The following is a 14682-nucleotide window of genomic DNA, read 5'->3' on the forward strand; positions in this document are numbered from 1 at the left end:
TCGATAGGAGGCTAGGCGCTTGAGAACAATGTTTTTGTTTCTTTTTGATAAGGAAATATAATTTAAGCAACTCACTTGTTACTTCGGTTCTACATTAATATCCAAATTCAATGATTGTGTTAGTTGAATAAACTAATGTTTCAACGTATTAATCAAGTATTGCGGGTTGTTACATATGGCGAAGATAGCATCCGATATTAAAATATAGTAAGAGACTTTTGCTAGATATAGTACGATATGCTAGATATAGTACGATATTCTTTTTTTTCTTTGGTGTAAATATAGTACGATATTTTGCATGCCTTAAAACTTAGCTAATCAGTTTTATAGATATGATCGAAGAGCCATGAAAACAAAGGGACGGGATAAAATACGTTACATGAAGCAAACACACAGCAAAGTAAAAAACCATGACACCAAAACCCTAAAGAAGTTCGACCAACGTGCCAAAACCCTAACTTCCTTCCCAGTTCCCAACCATAATTATTATTAATTATTAAAAGAGACTACCCATAGTAGTTAATTAAACAAGTAGCCGACCCGATACACCAGATAACCGGATCCATTAACCAAAACAAACATTTCTTGGAACAGCCTTGCACTTCAACGGCTTCTTCATCTCCATGGACAGCTTGAGAACCTCCGTGAGGTCAACATCACAAGAACCCTTAACCCATTCGAAATTCTGAATCATTTGACCAACCCAGAGATGAACAGTAGCTAGACCCATTGCTTTACCCGGGCAAACCCGACGGCCCGAACCGAATGGAGCCAGCCTAAGATCCGACCCCATGATGCTTACATCCTCACCATCAATAAACCTCTCAGGCCTAAACTCTTCAGGGTCGGTCCAGATTCTGGCGTCATGTGTGATGGACCACATGTTGACCATAGCTATGGTTCCTGCAGGGACAAGGTTGGGACCCACGTGGGCATCGTGGATAGCGAGTCTGGCCCACGAGAGGAGGGGGCCTGGTGGGTGGAGCCTCAGGGTTTCTTTGACAACAGCTTGAAGGTACGGAAGCTTTGGGATGTCGGAATCAGACAAGGACCTAGTGTTGTTACTTGTAACAGAAGCTATCTCTTTGTAGAGGTCTGCTTGGATGTCTTGATGCAATACCATTCTTGCAATCACCCATTCCACTAGAATCGCAACTGTGTCCGTCCCTCTAAATATCATCTCCTAAATAATTCCACACAAAAAAGATTAAAAAAAACTTCAGATAACAAATATTAAAAAATTCACATATATTGCAACTATATCCACAAGAAAAACACTTACCCAAAGAACAGCAATCATGTCGGAATCAGACAACTTTTCATCCTTTTGCAAGCCAAGCAAGACATCAACGAAGTCACTCTCCTCTCCATTGAGGTTGTTGTTGTTCATTTTCATTTTGTGCTTCTCGATTATTCCACCGACAAAAGTGTTGACTTCAGAGACTAAAGCTCTACACCTCTTCCTCACTCCTTGGAAGTCAAACCAACGAAGAACACCAAAGTGATCACTCCAGTTAAATATCCCAAGCAACTCATAACCTTCGCTCACAAGCCGTTCCAGAAAACTTCCATCCCCATTAACTTCATCGAAGTCGTAGCTTTCACCAAAAACAGTCGTCATTACATTATTCAACGAACCAAAGTGAATCACCTTCTTCACTTCAACTTCACCACCGCCAGCTACGTTCTTGATCTTCTTCACAATCATCATACCGATCCCAACCCTAACACCTTCGAAACTCGCTATCCTTCTCGGGCTGAAAAGATGCGTTGAAGAGATTCTCCTCAGATTCCTCCAATACTCACCATACGGCGCGAAACCCATGGCACGGTGAAACAGAAGCTCGTAAGCTGACTCCTTAACCGGGCGGTCAGCAAAAGCAGAGCTGTTCAGAATCTCTTTAGCCGTCTCCGGTTCACTGGAGATGACAAAACGAGAAAACCCAACGGAGAACGCCATCAGAGGAGAGGCCTTGAAGCGTTTGGCAAGCGAGGCGAGAACACGGTGAGGGTTCGAACCGGAGAAGATGGAGAGAGAACCAGACGGACCAGGAATTGAAACACGGGTCTTGGAAGACTTGGTCCAGGCCCATGCGAGTCCGCCTGGTGAGAGAAAGATAGCAACCGTGGCTACGAAAAGCGATAGCCAAGCAAAGGCTTCGAAGGTGACCAGGTTAAGAGAGTTAAAGAACAGAACGTAAGCATCAGGAGACATTTTAGGCAAGTAGTGGAAGCAGAGAGAGGAAAGAGAAGTGTTGAGGAGTTGATGAAGATATGAAATGATGTGCATGGGGAGGGTGTTTAAATAGATGGGTCACTTGCTTGCATCGCCGAAAGTTTATTAAATTTACTATTTAGGGTTTTTAATGCTGGGTTAAATGCTTAAAAGTTGTATTAGCATTGATTATGTTGTCTCAAAAGCAAGTCGATAGCTTTTACTGATGGAACCACAGAATGGTGGAGTAGTTCTTTGATATTGCTGTAATTTTGTTATTTACGAAATTGTTTTGAAAATCGCTTTAAAAAAATTTATGTGAGAATCGTCATTTAAATTCAGTTATTATGATAAAATTATATTGTCATCTGGTCAAATTTTTGTTAAACCTAAATTAAAAATTGTTTGATATTTTTTCTTGTTTTACTCTGATAATTTTTTTACAATGTTTTTGGAGTGTTTCTAACAGGAAGCAATAATTCTTTTGATAAATTATTAGCATGCCGTACAATGTGATTCATATGATTTGTGTGGGAGATTGTAAAAGCTTATGGATTGGTATGTGCTCAGATAAATAGCGAAATACAATTGTAACACACATAATTTTGCAAAAAGTGAAGATAGTTTCTATCATACATAAAAAATTATCATGAGCATAATTAACTTCTGGTCTTCGCTTTTAGACTTCCAAGTCAGTGTTCGAATGAAATAGAAAATTTGTTTGCTGCATTTTTCTGGTTTGGCCCAGAGTTCAACTTCTAAAGCAAAAATTACTTGGTTTGCTGTTTATAAGCTAAAGGCTGAAGGTGGTTTAGGCTTGTGAAAGTTGAAAGAAGTTAATTTTGTGAATAGTCTAAAATTGATATCACGCTTGTTCTGTGGATAGTCACTGTGGAGTAAATGGATTAGAGAGTATATGCTGGTGGGGAAAACTTTCTGGAAAGTTGGGTTAGAGGAAATAAAAGTTCATGGATGTGGAAAAAGCTTATTAGACTCAAAAGCATAACTCGAGATTTCTACAAGAAGGAGATTAAGAATGGGAAGAGTACTTCATTTTGGTTTGATCGTTGGTCGGATGGGGGAGTTATGTTTGATATATTTGGTGAGAGAGACTTTATTGATATGGGAGTTAGTTCAAATGTCACATTGAGTGATGTGATTTTGCAATATAAGAAGAGGAGGCACATAGTTCAGAGATATAATGAAATTGAAGACAATTGATTCTACGAAAGAGTCAATCATGGAGGGTCATGATGTTAACCTATGGAAGAGAGGATTTGATTATCACACAATGTTCTCTACCTACGAGTCATGGGAGCTTGTTAGGGTGATACATCAGAAGTGTGTTTGGGTACAAGTTGTTTGGTTTTCGAGAGCTACGCCTAAATACTCTTTTATAACATGGCTGGTGATGCATAATAGGCTCATTACGACAAATCTTATGGTGCGATGGAACATGATTATACCAACTCAGTGTGTGCTTTGCAACAATTTGGCTGAAACTAGAAACCATTTGTTCTTTCCCTGTGAGTTCTCTTATTGGATCTGGTGCAGGGCACAAGTTGTTTGGTTTTCTCAAGCTACGCCTAAATAACATGGTTGGTGATGCATAATAGGCTTAATACGGCGAATCGTATGGTGCGATGGAATAGGGTTATACCAACTCAGTGTGTGCTTTGCAACAACTTGGCTGAAACTAGAAACCATTTGTTCTTTTCATGTGAGTTCTCTTTCTGGATCTGGTGCAACCTCACGAAAATATATACTATTTAGGAATCACACAACGTCTTGGAATGAGATTTTCCAATCACTCTCGGGTTCGCAGTTTAATTTCAAGTCGAGGCTATGTGTTAGATATGCAATGCAGACTGTCATCCATATGATATGGTGTGAAAAGAACAAGCGTCTACATGGGGAAGCTCCCCGTTCAGCTCAAATCTTACATAAACTTCTAGATAAGAATGTGAGGAATCGACTTGCCTTCTTAAGGTCTATGGATATTTAAAAGCATGTAGGTCTTCTACAATTTTGGTTTGACACTATATTGTAAAGTAGTTTTTTTTAAGTTACAAATTTAGTTGCACTTGATATATAAAACAGGTTTTTAAAATAAATTTAACATTAATTATAAAAAAAATGCTCCACTCCAATAAACTTTTATAATAACTGATACAAAGGAAAAATAATATCAACATCGCATAGAGCTTTTTTTTTTGGTAAATTGCAGGAGACATGAGTCTCATACTCTTTATTTCAAAACAAAATCAACAACTACAGGCAAACTCGCCGAGTTCTAGACACCCCATTACAATCCTCCAACAAAACATGCAACATGCTCTGGAGCCGACTCAAAATAATGTAACCCAAATGGTAAAGAAAACGCGTAGTTAGCTAATCCATCTGCTAGACGATTAGCTTCCCTATACACGTGAGAAAATTTGACTAACCAGTCTCTTGAAATGAAGCCATAGCACAAACGTACTAGGAAGGACAAGGGATGCACATCATGAATCTTTGTCTGAAGAAAGCCCACCACACTTTCTGAATATATTTCTACCTCCAGCCGCCGAATGCCACGATCCTATCTTATGCACAGGCCGTAGTAAACACCCCACAATTCTGCCAAGGGAGCAGAGCAAATGCCAATATTGATCGCAAAGCCCCCTTCCCACATTCTGTACTCTCCCCGCACAACCCCTCCCGCAGTAGCCAGTCCAGGATTACCTCTAGCTGCTTCATCTGTATTCAATTTATACCAGCCACTCCCAGGTCGCTGCCATGCTATCTGCTTCTCTACCCGACCCCCAGCAACTGGTCGCTCTCTTAGATTCTTATTCGCTTCCATCACTTCTCGGGCTCTGTCTCTAACAAACTGCACTCTATCTTGACATTTCCCTATTTCACCAAAGACATACCCACATCGCCATTTCCAGCACCACCACACAGTAAGTGCAAAGATTGTTGGCCACTGGCCCCCATTACCTGGCTTGTCACTCGCTAGATTATCGTAAAGCCATTCTAGAAGAGGTAGATTAAAGAAGCGATGTTGTCTACTGGGGATAACGCTCTTCGTCCATAGTCCTGCTGCTGCCGGGCAATCTCGAAGCACATGGAGAATAGTTTCGTCTCCATTTTTACACAGACTGCACACGCCATTATCACTCAAGTGTATACGCTTACTCTCCATATTTGTCATGATAACCTGATGAGACACCAACCATAGGAAGACACAAACTCGTTCTGGAGCAACTAGGCTCCACACCCGATTATACAGAGCTTCCATGTTCGGTCTCGGTACTGCATCTCTAGTCAAAAAGCAGATGCAGACTTAACCGAAAATAGTCCATCTTTACTCTCTCCCCCACGACATTCTATCTCGGGCACCAGTAACTTCATCAATTTCTATTGCAGCCAATCTCAACCGGTCATGTATTGACATGTATGATTCGATAACTTGAAGTAACCAGCCAGTTCCATTCTGCCATAAATCACAAGCCCTTGCCTCTAATATCGGTTCTGGTATTTGCACCATACTTGATTTCTGTAAGGGTTCATCCAACAACCATTTATCTTTCCAAAAACGGACCATGCGACCATCCCCTAAGATCCAACGCATCCCCGGAACAATCACATCTCGGATTCCCACCACTATGCTTCTCCAAGTCGGTGACCAAGTTCCCTGAACTATCAACCATGTTGGATCATATAACTCACCCACTCGAAACTTTTTCCAGAGAATCTTGACCCACAAAGCATCCTCTGTATTCAGCAATCTCCATCCAAGTTTTGCTAATAAAGCAATATTCATTTCCTTTGCCAACCTAATGCCAAGCCCCCCCCCCTTATGTTTTAGGTTTACAAATTACATCCCAAGACACCAAGTGTTGCTTTCTATTACCTTCACTGCTACCCCACATAAAAGCTCTAGCGATCTTATCCAGTTGGTTCAAGGTTGATATCGGCAGCGATATAGTGCTCATCGTATGAACCAGAATAGATGTGAGAACAGATTTGGTGAGTGTTATCCTTCCTGCCAAACTCAAAAATCTACTCTTCCATCCAGCGAGCTTAGATGAAACCTCCTCAATCACTCCCCCAAACGTCTCTTTATTGATTCTTTTCTGCAAAACTGGCATACCCAGGTACTTTCCCAACTCCTTGGTTCCTTTGATACCGCTCTCATTGCTTATTGAATTTGCTTGATCTCGGTGAACATTCTCAGAGAAAAAGATTACAGATTTTTCCAGATTGACTTTCTGCCCCAAAGCCCCACAAAACCTCTCTAGGACCTTGCGTATTACTCGAATCTGCGATATCAAAGCCTCTGCAAATAGGATCAGATCATCCGCGAAACAAACATGAGATAAAAATGGTCCACTCCTTGTTAGCTACTGAGAACTCAATCTGATGGCACAGTCTCTCTATGCATAACACAAATAGATATGAAGACAGGGGGTCACCTTGTCAGAGTCCACGTTGAGGCGTAAACGCTTCTGATCTTTCTCCATTCCACAATAGACTCATTCCAGGATTCGTAACACATTCCATGATCCATTTAATCCAAATCTGGGGTAAGTTTGCTGCATTGAGTGTATCCTCCAAGAAATCCCACCTAATTCTATCATAAGCTCTCTCAAGGTCTAATTTAAGAAGCATCCAACCTCTTCGCCCTTTCTTCCTGCTCATTGAGTGAACCGCTTCTTGAACAATAACAATATTATCTTGACTCAGGCGACCGGGGATAAAGCTTGCTTGTGCAGGTCCTATGAGTTTAGGCATCAAATACTTCAGTCTCAGCACCATCATCTTTGTTATGATCTTGAAAAGAACATTACATAAGCTTATAGGCTGGAACTGCATAATTTTTTGTGGCTTGAGGACCTTCGGTATAAGGACCAGCATTGCATCATTCATACCCTCCGCGAGAACTCCCGTTTCAAAAAATTCCAGCCCAAACCGAGTTACAGACTCTCCCATCACTTACCAGGAGTCTTGATAGAAGATAGGTTGGTAGCCATCCAGCCATGGGGCCTTGTATTTACCCATCGATCTTACAGACCTCTCAACATCTACTCCCGAGAACGGTTTATTCAAACTCACCAACTCATCCCGTGTAAGTTCGGTGAAGCCTTGCTGAGGGAGCTTCTCTATATCAAGGTTGAGATCCTCAGTCGAATACAGTCTCTTGTAATAGTTTATAGCTAGCTTCTCCAGTTCCTCCAACTGATCCACCCAACGGCCATCCTCATCCTTTAACATCTCTATCTTATTTTTCTTCCGCCGTACTATTGTACTTGTGTGATAGTACTTTGTATTCCTGTCTCCAAGAACTATCCATTTTTCCCGCGATTTCTGATACCACCGTACTTCCTCTTGCTCCAGCACCACATCAAACTCTTTCTGTAGGACCGCCTCTCTCAAGAGTAAATCATTGCTTGGGTTACTCTCCAACTGTTCCTGAACACCTTTAATATCTCCTAGAAGCTTTTCTTTTCGTTGAATGACATTTCCAAATATCTCCTTGTTCCATTTTTTAAGCCGGTGATACTGTATTAGTTATACAACATCGCATAGAGCTGGTGATACTGTATTAGTTATACAAATAATCTGATTGGAATTCATTTGCGCTCCATATAAAATGAAAACATGTGGGTGTAATTAATTAACCAATAGAAAATAAATAGTATAATGTTAGTATTATGGAAAAAGAAACAATGCTAAAGGAGAGAATCCAAATGAGAATCAGCCGTCCTTGCCACTCCTTACCGAAGCTCTTTTAATGGTACGGATGTGTTATATTTTAGTGTTATAATTTTGTATTTTAAAAACATTACTTATATACTTGTGAAATGGACAGTACATGAGCATTTCTGGCACATTGCTATTTCACTTCTAAATTTCACAATAAAGAAAATATGCTCCAGCTATCTCTATTTTTCTTATAAAATAAAATAAAATAAAAAACAATTATTAGTTATTCTTTTATATATAGAGGTAAAAATAAGTTTTTATTCTAAAATCAAAAATTTTATTTTAAGATGGTTATTTAACTTTTAGACTTTTATGGTTATAACTAAAACAAATCTTGTTATAGAAATGGAATCACAGATTTTATTTATATATTTGTCTTTTAAAGAAATTTTAGTTTAAACAAAACCATAATTTTATTTTTTTAAAAAATTAAACTAAAAGTTAATAGGGTAAATTTGTATTTTTATTATTAAAAATACTTGTTGTAATATAAAAAAAATATTTCTAAAAAATATTTTTTTAGAATACTTGTTTTTAAACATAAAAAATAGCAAATACGTTGGAGAGAAATACATCTTTATTTTAAAGTTAATTTATTTTAGTATTTCCTATGTATCACGATAAGTTGGTTTTAAGGTTCTTGCACACCGATTAAGGAATTACAAAATTTTATTCAATTTTTCTCGTTTGTATAAAAACAACAATAAATACAGATAATTCAACAAAAAAAAAATTATACTGCAGAATACAAATAGTCAAAAACATAAAATTACATTTACTTTTAACTTAGAAACTTGAAAACATCAATTAAAATGAACAGTTTTTTTTTTGTTTAAAACACTACTTAAAATGATACGAAGGGAATAGTAAAAGTAGAAAAATATATTAAAATGGTCTAAAATAAATATGTAAAAAATAGATATTTCAAAACATAAGAAATACTCAGTAATTTTTCATCTAAGAATGGATTTTCATATTTTGAGATATCCACTTATTTTTCATTATTAATTTAATATATAGTTGTTGAAATATTTATCTTCATATTTCCAATATTAGTGTCATTAACTCCATTGGTAAACCATGAAATCAAGACTCTTACCATCACAAATAAAATTGATTATAGAACAAAATTCATAATCGGTATTTTCATCATTCAGCAAATTTAACTACTCCTTATTGTATTTTGGAATATAAATTAAATATGATTAAATAAAAAATCGTTTTCTTTTGAAGTTATTAATAATACATAGAGTTTTGGATTAAAAAATTGCTGATAACTAAAAACGTCTGAAACAGTTCTTTTATATATCAATTATTTTTTTAAAAGATTGACGCCATTTTACTTTAGATCATCTCCAAATTCATTCCATTTTTTTCTCGAAAATGGAATAAAAGTAAATATGGAGTAAGAAATGCTCCAACTCAACTCTATATCTCTTTCCATAATGAAGTTTACTCCATAAATTGAGTAATATATTTTTTATTTGTTCATCACTCCATTATGGAGTCAGAAATGAAGTAGGATTAGAGCATTTTTACTATATATTTATTTTTACTCTATTTTTTTTTTAAAAAATAGAGTTTTATTTATCAAAATGTAAAACCAAAATAAATTGTACTATTTCGTGCTTTCCACTAATAAATATGAGTACATACATGTAGGTATAGATCAAAAGGGTGGGGTTTATACATCTGGCATTAACTGTATGGGGAAGGCGTGCTCACATGAAGAACAGAAATAATTTTCTTTTGGAAAAGTCTGATCGTTTGTATGGCAAATTGACAAATGCGTTGAGGGCCATCTCTCTGTTCTCAAATGTTCAAGACTTTATTTCACCATCCCGATATTTTTAAGAATTACAGTACTGTATTAAAACGAGTTAAATGAAGAGACACGTGGATGGAGTCAAATCAGTAGTGGAGTCAATATCAATATCATAATTGTAAAAGAATATCTTTGCCGTGTGATTTTATCTTTAGGAGCCTCGCGTGGTCCCTGATTTTTTTTCTAAATTTGTTTATTGTACAATTACACTGTTATTTTTATTATTATTTTTCTTTTACAGGTTGGAGAGGATAAATACTTGTACTAGGATTTTATGTAGAGAAAGAAAAAAATGAAGGGGGAGACAAAAGGGGAGTGTGATTGAAAGAAAATTAAAGAAAGCTGACAATTTTATACGTAAAAGCTCTGGGTTGAGTTATGTAGCCTAGTGTAGCTGGCTCAGGCCTGCTTCGTTCATCTACTTTCTACTGCTTAATTTACTGTTTCATTTTTTTTTTTGACAGCGAAGTCCAATTCCTTTCACAATTACTATAGTGTCGATAGTAACTCGAATTTACGCGTTTATTTTCCCTTTGACTGTTGGTTTAATTCCATATTCACACTTCCGAAACAATAACAAAATACAAGGAATATCTTAATGATGCTCATTACCTTGAATTCCTCTTAATTACTTGTGCACTAACTCTTTGATTAACATTTGATATGTATTTATCATCGTTTTTCACGATAACACAATTGAAAATATGAAACATCTATTTAATCCTTTTTTGTCGACAAACATCTATTTAATCAAATAATTTAGTTACAAGCCAATATTAAAATTGTATTATATTTGTTTTAATCTTCATTTTAACAAATAATATAACTTTAAATATATTATAATATTTTATTGTTCTGAAACACATACTTTTCGTTTTGTAAAGGTATATGTTTTAGAAAAATAGTTTTACAAATAGTTTTTTAAATGTTTTGATTTTTTAATAATACAAATTATAAAAAAATTTAAAAAATGTGTTTATTAAATTACTATTGTTTAATGGTATTAAAATAAATAATGTATTTTGAATATATTTGAAAATATAAATATGACAACTTTCTGAAATTAGTTCAACTGTTTGTCACTGACATTGACTAATAAAATACATAGATACATAGAAATAGAGTTAACACTTTTGAAAACTGTGAAACAGTCTTAAGTGAAAAGGTGTATGTTTTATATATTTTCACTGAAAAGGACATAGCATCAGGAGAATATTTACTATTGACAGCTGTTCTTTGTGGAACCCAGAAGAATTTTAAGGGTAACGCGTAGGAATAAATATGTAAGAACAAAAAATGAAAGAAAAAGGAAAGTGTAAAGAAGCCAGTCAAGTCGATGTCGGGACAACGAGATCTTATAGTTATGCCCTTAACTAGCAAAAGGACTTCTAGTTCGGTTCGAACATAACCAAATTGACACTATCATTCTTCTCCTTTCATCATCTAGTTCTCTTCCCCTTTGTTTGCCATGGGGTTAAGAACTTACATATGGATTTTTTCTTTCTTCCAAATATTCAAACACACATTTATACAAAAAAAATTATACAGTGAAACCTCTATAAATTAATAATGTTGAGATTACACCAAAACTATAACTTTTTTATTTTTATTAATTTATAGAAATATTAATTTATCGATATACTATAAAATTTGAGACTATAAAATTATATTATTTTATAAAATTTTTTAATGTATATTAATTTATAGAGTATTAATTTAAAAAATATATATTGTATTTACTAGCGGTTCAAACAAACTATAATTAGACATTTAGTTAAAAAATAAAAAAATCTCTAATATTCTTAAAATATATACTGTATTACCCTCAATTTTTATTTGTTTCTTCATTTAGTTTTTTTTTCAGTAAATCATTATCTAACCTTTTTTTTCATATTCACATATATCACGTCATTTTTCACTATTGATCATCGCCATGGCCACCATCATAGTGCCTCTTTATATCTATGATCATGATTTCTTCAAAAACCACGATCACTTGTTGATTAGTAACCACCCCGCCGTTTTGATAACTGCCGCCACTCCTATAACTATTACCATCACAAGTTTTTCAACCGTCGCTTCAACTACCACTTCTTCTTCCGTAACAACCAACACATCTTCCGTAATAACCATCAACTCTTTCATGACCGCATCTATCACCACGTCCACCATCATTATAGTCAGCACGACAATCACCAAATTCGTAAAACCACCATCTTTCCTATATACCCACCGATTCTTCATAACTATCATCACATCTTAATAAAGCGAATGTAAGATTGATTTATGTCCTAGTTTGACATAATATATTATTTTAGACTATTTGTTAATTTAATTAGTATGTAATGCACTATTTAGTCTATTCCATTCTATTTATATTGTGTGTAACTGGTAACAACTAAAAAGAATATATGAAATGATAGCAATTATAATTTCTGGAATTTAATGGAATGGAATCAGCATTCCACTTATTCCAAAACGTTTTTGATTTGGAATGATTTTTCAAATGATAGTTATTTTTTTTGTCTGGAATGTTATGGAATGATATGAAATACACATTCCATTTTTTAGTTGTAACTGGTGAATTTTTTTTGGAATGCACATGAATCAAGCATTCTAGAAGTTTTTATTCCAAAAAACTACATTCCAGTTGCAGCCATTATCGTTTTTTGGTCTAACATTCTATTTCTATTTCTATTTATATTATCATTTGTATAATCTTGTACGATGGAAGAGTACGTTCATATGCATAATTTATAATTTTGTTTCATGTTGTTTAGTATTCTATTGGAAATATATACTTATTGAAAGCAACTTTAGATGTTCAAAGATAAACATAATCTATTTTTAATATATTCTTCCATTTGAACTAATATGTACTATGTGTTGAAAAAACTAATATGTACAATACTGTTAGATATGTTCCATTCTATTTTTATTGTAAAAAATTAAGCTTTAATTTTATTTAAAATATTATAAGTATATTTTATATTTTATATTTGACTCTAAGGTTCATTGATTATAATTTAAAGTTTAGTATTTAATGATACGTGGGATTAGAGGTAGAATTTATATTTATACTCCCTCTATTTTTTTATGTAGGTAGTTTTAGGTGAATGCACAAATATTAAGAAAGTTATTATTTTTTCCAAAAGTAGCATTTGATATATAAATTAGGTGTAATTAAACCAATCATAAATAAATATATATTATTTGATAGGTCACACTATACCCAATAAAAGTAAAAATTATTTAAAATTATGAAAACTACTTATATTTTGAAACAAGCAAATTTTACTTAAACTATTTACAATAAAAAAACAGAGAGAGTATTATTTAGAGAACTTTTATACAATTTATCTATCAAATCAGTTAAAATTTTATACTATTTCTTATATGATGTTCAAGTTTATTAGTTTAATTATGTAAAGGAATAGTTGACAAAAATAATTATGTAGATGGAATAAAACATATATTATATTATTATGTACTATTTGTAAAGGGTACAATCATGTTTTATCTATAAATTTGGTTTTCTATTTTGCTTTGTTGTTTCACCGTTTGTTCTACATAGTTTTTGTATGTGGTGATTAATTGAGTGATGTAATGTTATATGTTTAATTTAATTTTTAACATTTCTGTCTTTATCTTGTCTATATGTTCTAAATTGTGGAGGACATCACTTCCCTATCTCCTTATCACCGGTAATTTAGGGAAAAAAAAAGATAATACCAGACAAAACTTATGAAAAAATATTATGAACTTAATTATGACAACATCAATGCTATATTCTTTATTTCCAATAAAAATTTGGTTAGTTTGCAAAAATTTTCTTTATACAACATACAAAATTGTATGAAATTAAATGTCTAAATTATATGATGAATAAATAAAAAACGAGGGCAAGTATTCAATTTTTTTTGAGAATTCGAGTATCTAAGGCGGAAAAATTCTAATTTTACCCTATTTTCATAACATTATACATGTTTACTTTTATGTGAAGAACATTTTCACAAATACCAAAGTATGAAGTTTCATTAAATATGCTAAAAAAAATTCTATCATTGTTTTATAGATATATAAATATAAATAATTATTTAAATAAATAATAGAATAATTTTTATAGTTTTGGAATTATACGTTTTTAAATTTGTTGAGTTTTGGGCTTCAGCAAATTCATATAGCCCAGCCGCAACACCTATCAGATGGGCCAAGTCTTACGCAGGCCCACTCCCACTCTTGTACCTCGTCACACACATAATATATAACATATGATTAGTGTGTTGATTAGGTTAAGCAGCCATAAAGAAACACAGAGAACGTGTACGGCAAGAAAGATCAACTCAATCAGTCAATAAGCAAGAGGAAGGAGACAACAATACACGATACATAGCTTAAGCCTAAGTCTATTATCTAAGGGCTTTGTTGTATTCTCTAGCTTGGAGTATTTAGTTCTTTGTAAACAGACTATCTAGCACACTGATTTGGGGTTGCTAGAGTCTCTTTGATCTAGTGAAGTTTGGGAGCTGAAGTTCTCCCACGAGACGTACCGTGCAGAGGGCCGGAAACTCGTTAAATTGATTGTGTCGTTACTTTCAGTTTAAATCTAGATCTAAGACAAACTTGAAACCTACGTAACCTAAGCTAAATTTTCTTACAAATTTAACTTCTTATAATTTTTAATTTTTTTTTTTTTAATGTCCTAATCTCCACCCTCCAAAATTTCACATTTCAAATCTAGGCTTTGATCATTTAGGATTGTTACTGTTAAGATTTTTAAAATAATGGATTTAGAAAATGTTTGGCCCTTGCTTTTGTGGTCGTGATTTTAAAAGAAAAAAAAAACTATTTTCTAAAGCTTTGAATTCAAGTTTTCAGAAACAGCAAAGAA

General features: G+C 34.1%; 1 protein-coding gene across 1 annotated transcript; it reads right to left on the minus strand.

Moving 5' to 3' along the window:
- Positions 1 to 310: 310 nt before the first annotated feature.
- On the minus strand, positions 311 to 2305 carry LOC106380989 (cytochrome P450 78A5). The gene is made up of 2 exons (XM_013820849.3): positions 1283 to 2305; positions 311 to 1183 (listed from the first exon to the last, which is right to left on the minus strand). Exons 1-2 carry the CDS (start codon positions 2288 to 2290, stop codon positions 566 to 568), a joined length of 1626 nt encoding a protein of 541 aa, XP_013676303.2. The 5' UTR covers positions 2291 to 2305; the 3' UTR covers positions 311 to 565.
- Between the last annotated feature and the right edge of the window lie 12377 nt (positions 2306 to 14682).

Source organism: Brassica napus, chromosome C5 (genome assembly GCF_020379485.1).
Source record: "Brassica napus cultivar Da-Ae chromosome C5, Da-Ae, whole genome shotgun sequence".
Lineage (NCBI taxonomy): Eukaryota > Viridiplantae > Streptophyta > Magnoliopsida > Brassicales > Brassicaceae > Brassica > Brassica napus.